Source organism: Phymastichus coffea, unplaced genomic scaffold (assembly GCF_024137745.1).
Source record: "Phymastichus coffea isolate CEN01 unplaced genomic scaffold, Cenicafe_Pcof_1.1 PCOF00200, whole genome shotgun sequence".
NCBI classification, from domain to species: domain Eukaryota; kingdom Metazoa; phylum Arthropoda; class Insecta; order Hymenoptera; family Eulophidae; genus Phymastichus; species Phymastichus coffea.
The window spans coordinates 111,166-131,784 of NW_026707011.1; the positions used below are offsets into that span (position 1 = coordinate 111,166).

General features: G+C 34.3%; 4 protein-coding genes across 14 annotated transcripts in view; 1 reads left to right on the forward strand and 3 right to left on the reverse strand.

Moving 5' to 3' along the window:
- Nucleotides 1-20,619, forward strand: part of LOC131673825 (glutamate-gated chloride channel) — a 117,696-nt gene that overhangs the window by 41,921 nt on the left and 55,156 nt on the right. The gene's annotated exons all lie outside the window — the stretch shown is intronic.
- Nucleotides 5,036-5,836, reverse strand: LOC131673848 (trypsin delta-like). The gene has a single exon (XM_058952186.1). The coding sequence runs from the start codon at nt 5,834-5,836 to the stop codon at nt 5,036-5,038; it is 801 nt and encodes a 266-aa protein (XP_058808169.1).
- Nucleotides 7,756-8,692, reverse strand: LOC131673832 (trypsin-1-like). Its single transcript, XM_058952165.1, has 2 exons — nt 8,643-8,692; nt 7,756-8,574 (listed from the first exon to the last, which is right to left on the reverse strand). Exons 1-2 carry the CDS (start codon nt 8,686-8,688, stop codon nt 7,838-7,840), a joined length of 783 nt encoding a protein of 260 aa, XP_058808148.1. The 5' UTR covers nt 8,689-8,692; the 3' UTR covers nt 7,756-7,837.
- Nucleotides 10,308-19,247, reverse strand: LOC131673849 (uncharacterized). The gene is given in 14 exon segments (XM_058952187.1): nt 10,308-10,892; nt 10,894-11,057; nt 12,304-12,316; nt 12,387-13,093; nt 13,162-13,228; nt 13,671-13,744; nt 14,362-15,078; nt 15,298-15,380; nt 16,000-16,199; nt 16,510-16,784; nt 17,648-17,950; nt 18,024-18,443; nt 18,569-18,785; nt 18,958-19,247. Coding segments are annotated over 13 exon segments (3,654 nt in total). The 5' UTR covers nt 18,615-18,785; nt 18,958-19,247.

Sequence of the window (20,619 nt, forward strand, 5' to 3'; positions counted from 1 at the left end):
GGATTTGCCGTGACTTATCTCATACTTAGCACAGAAGGTGCCATAAATATTTTACATTGAGTCACTGTTATTTAGTTAAATTTCGTTTAGCATTCATTCATGTCATCAAGACTATAGTTAATAAACTTAAGTCTTTTATAATTGTATGATAGTTATTTAACGTATAGGATCCGGTGGTTTGTTACAATATTATTATATACACGTAAATCTTTTTTATAAAATGATCTCGGATAATATTGTTTACAATTTATTATCAATTTTAAGCGTTAAAGTATATTTCTTTTCATAAAGGAAATATAACCCTAATTCTTGAACCTTAATTGCTTGAACCCTCGAGCTCTTTAACCCTGTGTGACTACAACCCTAGACTCTTAATCCTAATTTCCTTAACCTTCCAACCCTGTAACCTGTGGGGCTGTAACTCCAATTTCCTTAATCTTCAAACTCTTAACGCTGTAACGCTATAAACTCAATCTCCTATATCGTAAATTCCCCAACCAAAGCCTTATAACCTGCGGGACTATAACCTGTAAATTTAGTTTATCTGTTATTTGTTTGAACTCCAGGTGTCTTTCAAAAGTCATGTTGGAAAAAATCAAGAATATATCTTTGAAAGTAAAATTTCCCGCACTTTCTAAATCCGTGGTCGAATTTTCAATTTTGTTGTAATATATACGTTTGACCTTCACATGACTAAAGCTGATGAAATAGAGATGAATGTACCTCGGCTTCGTGTTCAGTACATCGAAATACATAAGAGTTATTTGGTCTGGTTAAATTGTGAACTGTTTTTATTCTGCAATTTATTTTGTAAACAAAATATGTTAACTAAACTTTTTTAATACGCCAATGACTCATTGTATGACAATATATGTGACACATATTTTAATATTGTCTTGTGTCTTCAATGTTTTCACCCACTTTAGCTAAACACAGTTATAATGCTAAATTTTATATACATTAATAAATTCTGACTTAATTACTGAAGTCAATTGTATTAGAGTATATTTGATTATACAATTTCTACATCATTCATATACATAAATTAGTATTCCGTGGACTTATAATGCAAAATATGCAGCTTAGGTATAAACATCAGGATACCAAGCTATGGTATACCTTGGGTCCTTAGATACAATATCATTTTCTACTATTAATGACAAGAGGTCTAGAAGTCTCATAAGTACGAGTCTTTACCAAAAATATTATGAAAGAAACAGAAAGCACACTAGTCTGTGTCAACAGTGAACAGAGTTTTAAATCGAAGATAAGCACAGCATCATACTGCTAATATCTATACAGATTTTTCTTTCTCGTCTTATCGCAACTAGTTACAATTTATATTATTGTCAATCCTAGAGTCCTATCAATATTAATCAGGGACGAGTTTCATCTAATAATAATATTGGGGCGAAGATACAGAATACAATGACGATCGTTGTATAAAGTATTCTTGTATGAACGTTTCAAGCATTTTTGTCATCGCTACCACCGTTACATTATTTTCTAAAACTTTCCTTTTGGGATGCGATCTATCATATAATTATATTCAGACATTTGTTCATAAGGAAATAATGTTGGAATTCGAATTTTATCTTTTACACGTACGATATTATATAATACAAAACGTAAACACTGTACATCTGTTTCTACGAAAACTTTCGTTTCTCCATTAGCCATAAAGCAGAACAATTTAATTTACAGAATAATTCTTTTACAAATTCTATCTTTAAAACTTTAAATGTTCAAGTATTTAACTTACTTTTTCAACTATTACTTATTGTTTTTTGTTTGTGGAAATCAATTGGTTGAATGAGATCTCATTGAGCACAGTACCAGATAATTATTAATTTTCATACAACGTACGTTAATTGAGTCAATAACCTAAAATTTACAACTTTCGTGCAAATAAAGGAATTCAGTACAATCAGTAGCCCAAGATATTTCTGATATTTCTCATATTTCACTGATATTTTTTTTACATCTTGCTTTTGTACTGATATTCAATTTCATGTGCATGAATCAAATGACAACTATTTATAGACGGAATAAAAAATTCTAAAATACACCACGTACAACAAACTATTCTATGTTTTAAAAATCCATCAATATTGATTGGTAAAGAAAAAATTGAAATTATATTTATAGTTTTTATAGTAATTTTAATAACGTAGCAAATTTCTAGGTCTTTAGCTATAGGTATGGGAAGCGTACCAAGTTTTTTTTTTCGTTTTTTAAATAAATTGAAACAGTTTACATTTCTTCATCGTAATTATATTTTCTTGATTTTTTAATATATTTATCTACGATTTAAGACTTTCTGTACAATATCCTTTATATCAATAGATTTATTTTGTTGAAAAAGTATTTGAAGACAGTTTGGTCGGCTCATTTAAAGCATCACTTTTCACAAACTAAATTTTTTAATTTCCACTTTTAGTAATCATGGTGACAGTTTAAAGTTGGACTGGTGTTCCATTGTCGGTTTCACCCCAACCAGTGATTATGGGCATATTTCCAGGCGTCGAAACTTCTCCTTGTTTGAAGAGGTCGATTGGCTGACGAGTATCATTGAATTGGATGGGTTCTTCAAATCTCAGAAGGGTAACGTCATTGGATCGTTACCATAACTATTGATGTAATAGTTCTCGTGTAAAATAACTTTCATCATCTGATGTACTCTGCCACCTTGGCCCTTTTTCGTCTTACCGCAACAGCTTACAATTTATATTATTGTCGATCCTAGAGTCCTGTCAGTATTGATCAATGACGAGTATGATCTAATAATAATGTTGGGGCAATGATTGCTACTACAGTGTCTATAGTCTTTTCATAACGTTACTCGTGACAATATTTTTCTATATGGTGCATGGTTCACATTGCTGCATGAAATTCCTGAAGGAAGGGTTCTAGCATCACGATTTTACTTTTTTGCGTGATGATAAGCAACTATCAGAATGTAATTTTAAGTAATATAAATATATTACTTATATTATAGACAATATGCTGTTAAGTCACACTTATGATAATTCGATGGAACCATGCGGAAATCTTTATTGATTTCTATATTGTATAGATTATTATTATATTAGAGAATTTTTGTATCATCTCTAGAAATAATAATGAATACCATGACGATCGTTATATAAAGTATTCTTAAATAAAAGTTTCAAGCATTTTTGTCATCGCTACCACCGTTACATTATTTTCTAAAACTTTCCATTTGGGATGCGATCCATCATATTCAGACATTTGTTCATAAGGAAATAATGTTGGAATTCAAATTTTATCTTTCACTTGTTCGATATTATATAATACAAAACGTACATACTGTACATCTGTTCCTATGAAATCTTTGGATTTTTTGCTAGCCTCAGAGTAACAATTCAATTTAAAGAATAATTCTTTTAATCGTACAAATTCTATCTTTAAAACTTTGAATGTTCAAGTATTTAACTTATTTTTTCAACTATTACTTATTGTTTTTTGTTTGTGGAAATCAATTGGTTGAATGAGTTCTCATTGAGCACAGTACCAGATAATTATTAATTTTCGTACAACGTACGTTAATTAAATCAATAACCTAAAATTTACAATTTTCGTGCAGATGAAGGGATTCAGTACAATCAGTAGCCCAAGATACAACTTACCTTCTATCAAGACGTAAAGAAATATCAGTCTCACTTTGAGAAAAAAATTTCTCTCTTTTACCATACTTTTGTCGTCAAGTACGCTTTATGTGTTCATCTTGCATTTGTACTGATATTCAATTTCATGTGCATGAATCAAATGACAACTATTTATAGACGAAATAAAAAATTCTAAAATATACCTCATATATCAAACTATTTTATGCTTTGAAAATTCATCAATATTGATTGGTAAAGAAAAAATTAAAATTATATTTATATATCATTGAAGAGGTCGACTGACTGGCGAGTCTCATCGAAATGAATGGATTTCTCTAGCCTCTGGATGATAACGTTATTCTATGGCGTACCATAAGGGTTAATATAATAATTCTCATATAAAATGACTTTCACCAGCTGATGAACGCTACCATATCAGCTTATTTTCAACGAGCTGGCAAGAACGGCGATGCCGTTGTCAAGGAAGTAAGTCGACGTAATGACTGTCGGCACGTACTTTTAATCAATAATTGAACCATCACAGGAATGATCACCGTAAATATGCAGAGACCTGATATAGTTAGGTAGTGATCTCGGCATCTTCGTCGCCGATGATGCGACTCGCTAAAACAAAACAAAACAAAAATTTATTATTCACTTCATTCATTTATTATTAACGCTTATACTTCATTAATTTCCAGTACAACAGGGAACGTTAAATTTCAAGTGGATTGTTTAGATAGTACTCATTTGAAAATCGTAGTATGTAACTATTGAATTTATTAAAACTCACAAAAACAAAAAATACTTCAGAAGAAAAATGTAATAGTCTCACCATTAGTAGTAGCCATAAAGCTATGGATATCAGTGAAAAGACCATTTTGCCGTCGGTATTTTGATACTATAGATTGTATTTCATACTAGTAAAGCGCATCCTTATTTTCAATCATGTGTAAATAGATAAAAATTTCGTGATCTCGAGTTAACGTCGAAACTATATTGTATAACACTATATTTAACATTAGAATATTGTGATAGTATAATTTAGTTTACTAAATTAACAACAGTAAATGATGATAACTGTTTACTTTTTAATATGAAATTGATATAAAACGGACATACAGTATCCCTATTATGATAAAATTTTATTAATTTATACAGGTGAATAAATCGATTGAACGCTTATTTATCTGTCTGCTAATAAAATTTAGTTTTAATTGAAATAGTTGGTATTATTGTAGTAGTACTTTTGTAATGGTCATGACGAAATATTTCATAAGTAAAAAAATAATAAAAACGAATAAATTTATGAAATATATGAGTATAATGAATATTTCACATATTTCTATACAATTATTCCTATAGATTTGATAGATTTATATTTATTCATGTATGATAAATAAATTTTACGACCAAATTGGTTTGTCTTCATAGTAATATTGTCCATGGTGAAATTGCAGTAGACTTCTATTTATAGATTTTTCCGTTACGTCAACTTTTGCTAGATGTGTACCAGATAGTTTCTCGACTTGTGTGTCTATCCAATTTCTAAAATAAGCAATCTCGGTAAACACAACCGGTGGATATTCTGTATATCCACATCGATAAACCCATGACACGATACCAGCTAATCGGCCATCAACTACCAAAGGTCCACCAAAGTCACCCGCACAATCACCTTTATATCTTCCAGCGCATATTTGTCCGGATTTCAGAGTGTAATTTTCTTGTTTCATATATTCAGCAGCACACGTAGATTTTTCATATATCGGCACGGTGACGCAGTTTAGTTTATGTAAAAATTCTTCCTCATCAGTCCAGAATGATCTGTCTGTATAAGACATGTAACCCCATCCACAAACTTCTCCTTTTAATTCTGGTTTTATCACCTCGTCGGCATTGTATAATGAAATCGGTTGATGACTGGCATCGAATTCGAATGGTGGTTCGACTTGAGCTATCGCAATGTCGTTGACCCACAATTTTCCATTCAAGTCATTCAAGTAATTCAAACTGTAATTCTCATGATGAACATAAGATACGATGCGATGTATTGTGCCATCAGTTATTTGGTAATTCGAGCCCGATCGTACTGTTATATGATCAAAATAATTTGAGATACAATGCGATGCTGTGAGAATGAGATTTTTCGCGATAATAGATGCGCTACATGCGTTGTAAAATGTGCCTCGGAACATGGTAACCATGTAGGGATGCTTCCATATTTGATTGTGAAACGTGTCGATATTTGGCAGGCCTGTATCAATAAGAATAAACTTGATTTTATATATATATACAGAAGAATAACGAAAAAATTACGTTCTTATTGAACTTAACATTGACGGCAAAGATGAACGTAGACCAATAAAAGAAGTTATACAGTAGCATGGTGGATGTGTGACTGACTACGATAGCTCTTCATTTGATTTTTATATTATTGATAAGTACTCAGTCTTGAAGCCTTTCCTTAGACACTTCATTCATGATGTTTCCTGTAGTGTAAATATTGATTTATCATCGAAACCTATTCATGCGTACAGTTCAGTCACACAGACTTTTTTAGTCAGACGTATGTAGCTCAGAGAAAAAAACACAAGAAATAATTATTATCGTAAAGCTTATATTGATTAATATCGTCAGTACATGCATAAAATACGTATTAAACATATAATCTATTGATCGTTATTCTAACAGAAAAAGCAAATGATAAAGAACAATACCCGTATTAGCAGTGGATGAAGTGACCTTGGATCCAATTTTTGCAAGGCAGTGAATTTCTGCTGTTGGTTGGTTTTCAGTATTAGGTTAATTGTGAACGTTTACGTGAAGATTATTGTTTAATGAATTGTAATAATCTTCGATAACGACGTGGCTGATTTATAAAATCTCCGTCCGAAAAAAAAAAAAAATAAAATAAACACGACAAGATATGCTCGCACGCGCGACTTAAATGGAAGTCTTGGCTTTTTCAAAACTACTTGAGGTTACCAGGTTGGTTTGAGGACGTTTTGTAATGTATAACTATAGCTATCAAAAGTTTGTTCAGTCTTTGCCGCGAAGCCGCACGTCTCATCGTCTTGACTCTTTTTCTTTTGCACGTGAAAAGAAAAGAAGTACTCATGTTTTTATGCAAGTGACCTACTTTAATCATCGATTCTACGCGCGTGCATAGTATCGGATTTTCATGGCACGGACAGTTATAATTCATGAGAAATGTAACTTGCAAGGTACTAAATGTATTTTTTTTCAAAAGGGGTACGTATGTTATTTCAATTTTAGGCAATAAATGCTCCGTTCAATTCATTTATATTTTTAGTTGTGCAAAAAATTACTCTTAAAGAATTTCCAATCTTATACCTCAACTGGACATCCCACCCGTAAAAACTTTGTCCTTTTGCAATTATTGAAACACTAGAATAAATAATTACATTGTACAATAATGCGTACCATATTGAATTGCGAAATAGATTAAAAAATATCTGAAGAATACGTTAATTATACAATAGAATATTTTTATTTTTTCATCAAAATCTTTCCTATGTATCATTGGCCATCATAGAGTTGTCATACAGCTTAGTAAAATCAAAATGTTTTTAATGAGTTGATGCAATAAATATAAATTTAAAATAAACATTGGATTATCATAGATAATGACGATGTAGTAACGAATTCTAGGTAGATGAACGTGATATTAAATGGATATTAACGTGATATTAACATGGATATTGAATTACAATTGAATGGTATTACATGTTGTTCTCCTTTTATATAGTTTAATTCATTGCTTTTGCATCACCACGTTGATATTTTGTACGTTATTTAGTTGTTGATGTACTATGAAAGTGGTGAACACTAAATTAATTAGAACTTCAAATCAAAACACAATAAATTACTTCTAAGATTTCGCATATTTTATGATTTTTAAAAAACGTAGTCATCCATAGCGGTAATTAGCATACGATCAATATAAATTACACCAAAAGTGAATAAACACTTTTAGAGAAGGAATTAATTTCTTAATTAATTCATTATTTTCCATAAAATATGAGAATTGCAATCATGAAGGTATTAACATGGAAATAAGAAATAAAACCAACTATTTAGATTTATTGCCTTTTGAGGAATTCATTGAACATAAATTGTTTGTTTATATTAAATTAACGTGGGATGACACAAGTAAATAATATTTACTGATATAATAGAAAGTTTCACGACAACTCGGCATTTTTATTTATCCAATCGCGAAAAAATGCCACTTCAGTGTAAACACCAGGAAAGAATGCCAACGCGCAGTCATTACCCCAAGACACAATTCCAGCAAGTCGGCCACCTATAGCAAGAGGACCACCAGAGTCACCTTGACAGGCATCCTTACCACCTTTGTCATAAACACCAGCACATATTTGACCACTTGGTAGTCCACCGAATGATCTATAAGCTCTGTCGCAAGTATTTCTTTCAATGATTGGTATAGTAACAGTTTGTAGTTGATTCGCCGGACTACCGAAATTTCTAGTTCTACCCCATCCTGTAATAACAACATTCGTTCCAGGTGAAAGTTGCTTATTAGCTTCAAATAATTCGATCGGTCGATGAGTAGCATCGATGGTAAATGGATTGGCAATTTTCAGTACGGCGACGTCGTTTGATGGGACACCATAACGATTTGTCTGATAGTTCTCGTGACGCTTTACCTTTACAACACTGTGTACTGTACCACCTCTTTCAAAAAAACTCGTACCTGCGCGAACACTTAGTCGGTCGGCTGAAGCTACAATGCAATGTCCTGCTGTTACTACATAGCTTTCCGATATTATACTGCCACCACAGATGTGATTACCAGAGTATTGTAGTGATACTTGATATGGATAATTTTGAATGAAGGCACTTCTTCCTCCGACGATACGGTCGGTAGGTATTGATTCTGTGGGCCTAACTGAGTGCGCTGTAAAAACCCAAAATTCAAGTTAAACACTTATGGCACTGAATCGCTTATCATAAATGAAATCTTACCATTCGAGACGCCCACGAAAATGACAGCAAGTAAGTAAGCGATCATTCTACGTTCGTAGTCGGATCCCTAATGCACCTTCCTTATAGTATGTTCTCGTCCACTCGACGGATCAATATGTCAAAGTGACGTATTGATTTCATCGTTATTAGAACTATTCATAAACGGCACGCGATATAGGATGAATTTTTTATTTTAGATGGACGTTATTGGGGTATTACTATGAACAAAGTTCGCATGGACAGTTAAATATTGAATATGAAATCAAGACTCATACCAAAGAATGTTTCCAATTCGAGTGGTTCAATTGATAGTGTCAATATTATGACAGTATTAAGAAAAATACACATTTGACTAATTTGAAAACAATTTATTATTACATGATAGTTTATATACCACAATTATAACGTTTCATGTAAATTAACATGACTCGAATTTTGTTTGTTAATATATTTTCAAAAGTAAGCGACTTCGACATAAACACCAGGATATTCAGGCCTTCACTTCAGCTTACAAAACCAACTTGACGAACGCTGCAAGTGGACTAGTCCTTGCTATCAATGTCCTCGTAATCGGCGCAAATTTGGCCATCGACAAGGCCACCTTAAGTTATGTAAGCCAAATCACAGTGATCTTATAGAACTATGAGAAAAGTAACGATCTGAAGGTGAGCTAGCTGTGCTTAGTTTTTTCGTTAAGGTATCTCCGACCGGTAACACCGGTATTGACACTTGGAATTGATTCTTCATTCACTTCGAATAGTTCAATTAGTTGAATGTCATCACTCAAAACGAATGGTTTATCTACTTTGATCACGGCTACATTATAAACAAGATTATCGTCTCCGACGAGTACAAAATCCTCGTGTATAATAAATTCAACTTTTCTTATAATACCACCACATTTACAGTATACTGTAGCCGCGCGGACTATGATATTAACTAGTTAGATATCATAGTTAAGTATGATATTGGTTTTGTAGCAGTGGTCGGTCGTGAAAACATAATTTTCGAAGATTGTGTTACTACGCAAATATATCTGGCTATACGAAACTCGAATGTTTGACGTGTTGGCTCAATGGACTAAGGTGTTGATAAAGTAGCATATTAAAAAAATTCTACTGTTTTTTCAGTAGACAGTTTTTAGTGACAGCGGTAATACAAAATGATAACTAGACGTAAAAAGAACGTATTGACTCGGTTTCGATTTCGCACAAAGTGAAACTAGATGTATTATTGCTTGTATTTATAGATTGAACTGTATGTAATTATGCTATCTAATGTTTACAAGAAACATTTATTAAAATGGACGACTACGTTTACTTTATCAAAGTACCACTTACTACATGTTAATACTACAGTTTTAAGAATTACAATCTGATACTGACTTAGGTTCTGAGTTGTCTATATGAGAAAATAATTAAATTATAAGCTTGAAAAGCTTTAATAATACTATATGATTAAAGAAATAGTTAAAATTAACTTATTAAAGGTATATAGAATTAACAACAAAACAAATTAATATGCAAAATATTTTGATGATAATTCTATGTTCAAATAACTTACTAACATGAGGTCGTTCTGCTATTTTTTACAGTAACTATTTACAGTTCATTATTATTGATGAAACATCAAGTCTTCGATAAACTATCCAAGTTTCCACAGAATTTAATATAGCTGAACGTACTTGTTAATCTATTCACGGTAGTGAGCGATTTCAGTATAAACTCCAGGGTAGTAAGGTTGAGCGCATCCATAACTCCATGAGACAAAACCAGCAAGGCGACCGTTGATGGCAAGAGGACCACCAGAGTCGCCTTGACAAGTATCCTTACCACCAATGCCATAATAAGCAGCACAAATCTGACCTTTGGGAAGTCCACCGAAAACCTTAGTATAAGCTTTGTTGCAGAGCTGTTTGGTTATGATCGGGATGACGACGCTTTGCAGTTGATCGGATGCTATACCACCGTTTTCTGTATGCCCCCAACCAGTGATCACACCTGGAGTTGCTTTTTCATTCAATTTGTACAAGTCGATTGGCTGGGCAGTGTCGTCAAAGTCGATCGATGTCTCCAGTTTCAAAAGGGCAATATCGTTGCATGGAACCCCATAGGAGTTTTTATAGTAGTTTCCGTATACGATGATCTCCTCGAATTCGTAAACACAGCCATCTATATTACGGTAGGTTGAACCCACGCGGACGCTGAGTGTATTTACACGATCGATGATGCAGTGAGCAGCTGTAAGGACATTTGAGTCTTTTGACATTGAGGTCTTTTGAGATGATCGAAGCACCACAGATGTGATTGCCATTGTACTGAAGAGATGCTTGCTATGGATAGGTCTCAATCTCAGCATCCTCGTCACCAACGATACGACCGTTGGGAAAGATGTTATGTGATCTGATTGGATCTGCTATTAATGAAAATACGTTATTAGGTTTCGTTGTTGAGACGAAAAAATTATCAAGAAGAAGATTCAAAACATTCGTTTAATAAACATTTTTTAGTATTTCAAATTGCACAAAAATTTGTGAAATCTTCATAGCGCATAAATAGCAAGCTAAATTATCATTAATGATATTAAATAAATAGCTTCTTAAATAAATATGTTAATAAATAAATCTAGAGTTAGTTGCAGTAAAAATACTGCACCTTTGAAACTTACCAGTGGCGGCTGACACAAGGGCGATGGCATGATTTTACTTGGATTCGAAATAAATCTTTTGTACGATTTCTACTCCGGCACTACCATATATATTCACTTTGATCTCTCTATGCGTCATACTTTCTTCATACGTGGAAATTAAAATATGTCGGAATGATAAGAATTACTGATTGAAACGTCGGTGATTTGATTCATTTTATCAGATATTGATTCGATTCTTCAGTGATCGTAATATTGTCAAATAGTCTAATTTACTATGCGTTAACAATTAAGATTGCTTGTAATTTTCGGTAACATTTACGTAAGTACATTGCGCATCTATAAATAAAAATATCATATTTTGTTAATGAATTTAGATTATTATTACTACTATATTTTTATTTTATCATTTTGTAATTTCTATAAATATCCGTTGGTTTCTGTTTATTTATCTTTGTGTCATATATACATAATATACAGTTCGATGAAATTATTGATATTATCGTCATTTACACCTTGATACAAATCTTATATATACATGATTTTCAAGAAACAGTTTTAATTAATGAAACTTCTTGTCATTTTCTGCGTAAAAGTTTCTTTACATCTAAGCATAAATCAAAATTTATAAATAAATACTCGACAGTTTATTAACTCTGATAATGACGTGCAGAAGATCGCACGTATTTTATTTAGGTCGTTATTTATTTCAAATAATTAGAATTTTTTTAATGCAAACATTAATATAGAAGCAATAATCTTTGATTTCAATACACGAAGATATTATTTAGTAAAATAATACAAAAATCTAGTGCAAATGAAAACTGTAGGTATAGTAAATTCGCATTCAGTATCATTGTACTGATATAAGACAAACATGCAGTTACTTCCCACAAAATATCTGATAAAGTTGCACAGTTATTTATTTTTATTGTACATCAATGAAAAACGAATCGAATGACGAATTATATATACCATAACTTTCCGTCTCGTCTTTTCAAGAACTTCCATGGACAGAAATAAAAAGTCTGAAAAATCCCAATATAAATAGCTTTATTAAATGCGTTCAACGATATTGGCAACACCTTTCTAAGGTGCAATATGTTTGTCGATCCATTCGCGGAAATGAGCGACTTCGGTGTACACACCGGGATACTTAGGCTGAGCGCACCCATTACCCCAGGAGACAACGCCAGCAAGACGACCGTCTACGGCAAGCGGACCGCCAGAGTCGCCCTGGCAAGCATCTTTCCCACCTACACCGTAGTAAGCAGCGCAAATTTGCCCATCTGGAATCCCACCCATTTCTTCGTAAGCGGTGTTGCATACTTTCTTCTCCAGTATGGGAATATTGACGGTCTGTAAGTGCGCAGCTGTACCCCAACGGCCACCAGTGGTACCCCAGCCAGTAATAGTCCCGTTCACGCCAGGAGTCGTTTCTTCACCGACGTTAAATAAATCGATCGGTTGCCGCGTTTCATCAAGCTTGAACGGAGATGTGACTTTGATCAAGGCTATGTCGTTGAGGGGGATGCCCTTGCGGTTAATCTTGAAGTCTTCGTGGCGCGTAATCGTGCTGATCTTGTGGACGCTACCACCGGAGCTTCTCGTCGATGAGCCAGCTCGTATCGTCACGAGGAATGGTGTATCTACGCAGTGACCGGCAGTGAGGACGTAGTCTTTGGTGATTATGCTGCCACCGCACATATGCGTACCGAATTGCTGAATCGACACCTGGTAAGGGTAGGTTTCGATTAGGGCATTCTGGCCGCCAATGATTCGACCATTTGGGAATCTTGGTTCCGCTGAAATTAAGCATTGCATTCGTACTTGGCGAAACTCTGTTCCCGAAAGTATAGTCAATTCGACTTACCATTGGCAAGAGCCACTGAAACGAAGATCAACACGTAGCTAAACATCTTGTTCGGATCACTGCTGAACTAAATGTGTTTTTATTCAACGATGAAGGCTTATTTATATTCATTGATAGTGATGGCCTTTCATAAATGCAAATATGGAATCAACCCGTGACCGATTTACAATTGTTAATAATTGTTTAACAACGCATACGTATATCTAACATGTATCGTGAAAAAATCTGACGATTGTGGTTATCTCATATCTCATTTCATTTGAATGTTCATTTTATTTTTTTATTCATTTTGACGATGATGTCAACAAAACCAACTAAATAAACAAAATAAATAAACAAAATTATGATCTTAGAATACATAGAAAGTTCAATAAGATTTTAGCCAAGTGATAAATATTTTAAGTGAAATTTCATCGTGTGACCGGCAAAAAAAAATTAAAAACTGCCATTCTATTTTTGCTTTCATTTGACAATGAACAGTGATATGACAAAATGTTTTATGATGGTACCTTGCTCTTGTCACGGTCATTAACGTTTACTAACGACATGTCTGGCAATGGTACTCCATTGCTATGTACTTGACCTAAAAAATTGTTGTTTTTTTCAAAAGTCATTGTTTTAGAACTGATAGACAATTGATTATTCATAAAGATTATTTTATACATTATTCTTCAAGTTTTTTTTATAGTTACAATTCTTAGTCTTCAATTGCCTGATTTATTTTTTATATAATCCAGTATGTCCAATATTATCTGAATATAAGGAAATAATCACATTAAGAAGAATCTAGGTAGCAAATATTTATTTTGAACGCAACTATTGAATTACAAACGTTGCCTCACCGATAAGTTACATTTGTTTGTTTATTTTTTAAATTCTGATCAATACAGGTAATTTATTTATTTAACATGAACAACACGTGCATAGAAATAAGATTATAAAAATATAACAATAATAAAAAAATACTAAACTTTACAATATGGCTCTTGCCGATACTTATGAAGCTATATGAAAGTTTCATTTCATTGATAAAATCTCATTACTGAAAAATTGTTGTTATAAGTCTTTTTGCAGCATGACTTTGAGGTGAAATAAGAAAAATGCGGGCAGATATGTATTGGAGGTGAATTAATCTATCAGATCGAAAACTCATTATCCGTCGAGCTACGCATTTATGCGATAACACGCGTTTCAAGCTTTATAGATTAATGATAGCGTGTTCATTGATCCACGAGCGAAAATAAGCGATTTCAGTGTAAACACCAGGACTGTCTTCCTTAGCGCAACCATTTCCCCAACTGACAATACCAGCCTGCCGATCATCGATAACCAGAGGAGCACCGGAATCACCTTGACAAGAGACTTCACCTTCCCCATAATAAACAGCGCAGATCTGTCCAGGAGGTAATTTGCCAAAATTTTTGTAAACTTTACTGCACGATGTCCTATTGACTATCGGCACGGTGACAGTTTGCATTTGAGATGGCAATCCCTTGAAAGGGTTGCCCCAACCTGTGATGACTGCTTTCATACCAGATTCTGTCTTCTCGTTCAAGTCGAAGAGTTTGATTTTTTTATGTACATCGTCGTAATCGAAACCTTCTATGATCGTGATAATGGCAATGTCATTCACGGGAATACCATGTTCGTTGATGACGTACCTCTCGTGGGCAACTACTTTTTCCACGCGATGAATGGTGCCACCTTGATTTTTCATCGAAGAGCCTGCTCGAACCGTCAAATCCGCCGGTTCGTGTATTGCACAGTGAGCTGCAGTTATGATGTAGAAACTGTGGATGATGCTACCACTACAGTAGTGATATCCTAAATACTCTATAGATACATGGTATGGGTATTTTGTGATGAGGGCATTTGAACCACCTACTATAACTCCATCGGGAAATTTCATTTCACTAACTAAAAAATAAAATGAAACGCATAAATTAATCAGACACGAAAAGCATAATTAGAGCAATTAAATATTAAAAGACGTTGCATGAAATCAAACAAATATTCCAGGTCATCTACGTTCCGAAACACGTATGCGTCGTAATTTATTTATTCTCTTTTTCTTTATCGGCAGCTACTTTATCAGATAAAATACATTGACGCGAACACCGTATAGCGGCTACTTACCACTAGCGGTCATGAGAACTGGGGATAGCCATAGGAAGTGTAGCAGCATCTTGATTGATCCAAAGACCACCGGGCTGTATCGACTTCCGTTGTGTTCAAGCGTTACTTTATATCTTTACGATTCACTTTATAGGTCTTATCTATATACTGCACAGATAATGCTACGATAGCGGTACAATTGTCAGTATGTGGCGCGTAGCGTTTAACGCTCTACTTGAATTTTGGTCGTAGTTTTTTTTTATTGATGTATCAGTATTTAAACATGTTTCTTTTTATCAATTTGACTTCAAAGTATCGCTGGAATTTGTGAATATTCCATCAATTAATTGCTTCATTTTTGCTATGATGTGACAGCTTACATTATGATTCTTATTAGCAATTCACAATATCGAATTTCATGAAGAAATACATAGTTTCAATAACAGTTTATTACTGTTGATGAAGGAAAAATCCTTTTTAATAATTTCAACATCGTACATATCTTTATCTCATAGTTGTTTTATGATTTGGTAATTTATAATTGTTAATTCTGCCCATATTTAGGGATTCACTCCTAGTCGAGACTGTCGTGTCTTGCGTGAACGTTTGGTAAAAATTAATTTTTATATTGAATGACTGATATTTATCGTAGATAAATGATTTTTCAGAACTGTGAATTTAAAAAAAATTGAACATCGGCTAATTTAGTTATCACCCAAATACTTCTTAATCCAGTGGTAGTAAGCCGCAACTTCAATATATACACCTGGGTACTGAGGTAAAGCGCAACCAGGAGTTCCACTCCAAGATACAATACCAGCTTAATGATTACCAACTAACAGAGGACCGCCGCTATCACCATTGCACATGTCCTTTAATTCTATTTGATGAGCTGCGCATATTTGATTTTGAGGTAGACCACCCTGTTTTGCGTAAACCTCATTTCATTTTTTTTTGAAACTATAGCGATAGCCAGACGTTGAACTTGATCGGCCAACGTGCCGTTTTCAGTTTTACTTGAAATACGATAAAATGTTTTTTGACAAACGTAAATGATTCATAAAAACCGTCCTCGAGGCAATTGTATTAAAGTAAATAATTACCCCATCCAGAAACGTAAGCAGTTCGACCAGGTATAGTTTTCCATGCATCCTTCAACAGCTCAACCTTTTTTCTCTTCAGTCCATCAATCTCGAAAGCTGGCTTTACCCTCATTAGCGCAGTATCACTTACTGGGCTACCAAACTGGTTTGACCCATATTCCTCGTGCTTGATAACCTCGACAACTTCGTGCAATTGACCTCCGCGGTTCCAGAAACTCGAACCCGAACGAACGAAATACCCACTTGCTGGCAGATCTGCGCAGTGCGCTGCGGTGAGGATGTAGTTTGGCGAAATTATGCTTCCGCCGCAAGTGTGCCTTCTACTTTCTCTACGGACGAGACTCACTTGGAAGGGCGCATCCTTGATGTCGATTGTCTCTCCGTGAATTATGCGACTTGGCACAGCTGAGAGATTGCATAAAGAAATGAACAAAACCAGTCCGAAATGTAGCTTATGTACTTCTAAGGGTTCCAGCGAGTCACATACCGTTTGATGATACTGACACAGAAAGCAATCACGAACAGAGGAAGCATCTTGGACAAGTGTTGCATGTCTTCCTGTTAACTTCAATTTTATATATATTTCTTGATAACGATTATCAACTTCCTCGATTATCAGACAAATTATTATTTATACAATGAATTTCACATTCTTTTGCTTGATCAAGAAAAAATAATATGATTCGTCGTTTAATTAGTTTACAATATTTATTTGATTCTTGATCGGACGCGTAAGATGTTAGCAACAATGTAATCTTAATATTGACATATTTTCCAACACTAGAATATATTCCTTTAACGACGAATGATACGCGATAGAGAGAAAATATTTGTCGGTTCATAGGATTTCTATTAACGAGAACAGAGATGGCATGTTACAATTGAACCGAAAAAACTTATCTCCACGCAATACTTTGTATAATTGATACAATCTAACGTAATATCAAGTTTTCCAATTCATTACTCTTCTTAATTCATTTTAGGCTTAAAAGTTGAATACATAAATGTATTGTCAATTGACGTAACGCGCATCGGAATCACTGATAACGTATATTATAAGCCTCGATGTATTTTTCAATGCAGTCGTTACAAGGCAAAACTTAAGAACAAACTAAATTGTAGTGAACTGTTTACTCGTCATTCTAGTAAAAAATTATATATCGCTCATTCTCACTCTACGCTTAAAATTGACACCAAGAATAGTACAAAATCTTTTAACAATACAAACAATACTTTATTATTCTAAATAAACTAGAAAATAGTAAATTAATTCATGTGCTGGTCGATCCAATCGCGGTAAGCCGCAACCTCGGTATAGACGCCAGGTCGACCGGGTTGAGCGCAGCCGGGTCCACTCCATGAAAGGACACCCGCTTGTCTGCCATTGATCACCAATGGACCACCAGAATCACCGTTGCAAGCGTCTCTACCACCACCTGGGTATTCAGCGCAGATTTGTCCCTGACTGATTCCACCAGCGTCGGAGTAATTGCTGGAGCATGTACTTGTGTTCATCAGTTTGAGTTTAAGGCTTTTCAATACGTAAGCTGCCTCGTGGTATTCAGTTAGACCTGAACATTATTATTTCAGTAGTTATAATAGTGGTTCTTAGCTGATGGTAATAATCAACCATTGAAAACTTACCCCAACCAGTCAGCCAAGCATCATCACCGATATTTGCTTTCTCTCCCGATTCGAACAGTTCGATCTTCTTGATTGTCTTACCATTCAGGCCGAACGGAGGAAAAACTTTCACAAGTGCGATGTCGTTGAATAATACACCCTTATTGATAATGCCGAATCCACTGTGTTCGATAACTTTAGTGATTTTGTGCAAGTTGCCATACAGAACAGAAAAACTTGAGCCTGAACGAATTTTCAAAAATTCAGGGTGCGATTGAACACAGTGAGCTGCGGTAAGAACGTAGTCCCTGGAAATAATGCTACCGCCACATATAAGTTTAAGGCTACTTTCCTCGATGATACTTATTTGATATGGAGCTTTTTCTATCGTGATTCCTTCGCCATTGATTATTCGCTGACGGCCAAAGTCGTCAGTTGTAGCTGTACAAGTGATTATCATTTGAACGTTATTATGCGAAATTTTCATAGAATAAGGGATTAATTTGTTCGTAGCTTCAGTTATATTTTTGGCTCGAGAAGTGAAATTTACTTATTTTCTTACTTACCGTTAGCCGCATAAACGCAGCAAGCAATAACGAGCAGCCGAAACATTTTGGGCAAATATTACAATGGCTCTACTTTCTAAAGCTACTTGTCGAAGTATTTATATGATTCAGATGATGACATTCGAAACGATGTTCAAACGCAGCTGCTGAATATTAATGGGAGTCCATTCATTGACAGGTGCATTTGATAATGCCATAATCTTTATTGTTGTAATCTCTGATAATAATTAAAAATTCATAAATGCGCATTTTCAATTGACTAATGCAATATTTTTATAAAGTTTTCAATGACAATACCAATACTACTATACTTCAATTATATGTTCGCTTTCCATAAATTCTAATGATTGAATTTATGCGGATTTACATACAAGAAAGAGAATACTTACAATTGATCAAGCAGATAAGTGCTAGAAAGCGATACGCCTCTGACGTTTCTAATGTGATTGGGAAATTATTTGATTTTAAACTTTAACATGAGTCTTTTATATCTAATTAACATCTTCAGTAATAATTGATGTATGCCGTATCAACTATCCGATAAAAAAAATCAGACAGGTAAAGATAAGAAACAAATAATTTTCCATTAACTGTTTCAATAACCGACGTAACACATTACAATAGTACGTTGAAAGGCGTCATAATTGCATATCGCGTCTTTTAATCTAAAAATATAGATACTGACAGAATTGTGGAAACAAATAGAGAAACAGATCATATGCATAGATTTCTAATCAAGTTATTTTTAGCCTCTTTAATATGCCTGTATAACCAGTTGCGATATTTGTCGACGTCAAGATATACACTCGATGATCCACACAACGTACATTGTCACGAATGGACCCCAAGAAACTTTCTCGGTTTTTTGCTGCTGATCACCAGTGGACCATCCTAATTACCTTAACAAATGTTCTTCCTGCCTAACGAATGTTCAAGATAAAAATCGTCTATTGGAAACTCGTCTGTTAAAAATTGGAAATTATTTTTACATTCCACGCAGTCCATAACTTCAAGTTTTACACTTAACAATTGTTCGGGCGTTGACCCGATATTTTCATTGGTAATAGCTGCTAAGGAATACTAAAGCTACTTATAATTTATTGAAATTTTTGCAATAAATACATTATGATAGAACTATAAAACTTTGAAAATTTGTATAGCTTGCCCGAACCAGTAAGTAATTCTACGTCACCCGTATAAACCTCATCATATTCAACAAACAACTCTGTCCTACTCTTCGTCGCATCGTCAAGTGTAAACGAAGAATCGAATTTCAAAAGAGCAACGTTATTGATAAGCTGATGAACACCACTTTCCTCGTTATAATTCTCGTGACGTACAACTCGAGTAACTTTGTTAATGATACCTCTGTTCAAATAGCTCGAACCTGAACGCACGCTGAAGTTTGATGAACCAGAATCACAACAATGACCAGCAGTCAAAACGTAATCTTCCACACTCGACCAATATACCGACCTGATAAGGTGCTTCTGCAACTGCGTGATTTCATCGTCGTCGATGATACGCGCCCGACAAGCGTAAACTTTCCGTAAGCCATGAAGGAGGTATCTTTTCACCTGCAAAAATGGTAATGCAACGAACTTAGACTAGATATATCTTGTTTCGCCGACTTTGTTGACTCAACAGAGATTGAGAAGAGTTTTGCAGAGCGACGATGACAGTTTCGTGATTTTTAGCCAGATACCTATATCTATATACTACTAATATCAACAACTTATTTGCTATCGGCCACTAAAAGATTACCGGAATTACCGTTGATCATGTCTTTGTTTTTGTCGCAGATTTAACCATACCGAACGCCTTTGAAGTAAGAATAATCGACACTTTGCAATGGATTGAATGCTCTGACAGTAGTGGTCTGACCAGGAAATTGTACAATGACCGAACAGAGCTTAGACACGGCGAAGCTTTCATTTGATTTTGTATAATTAATTCTGACGAAGTAGTCCGCATGCCATTGTGCAAAGTGACATATTCCATCGTAAATGGGCGTGATTGAAATGGAGATTTCATCCTCTTCCTCCAATAGA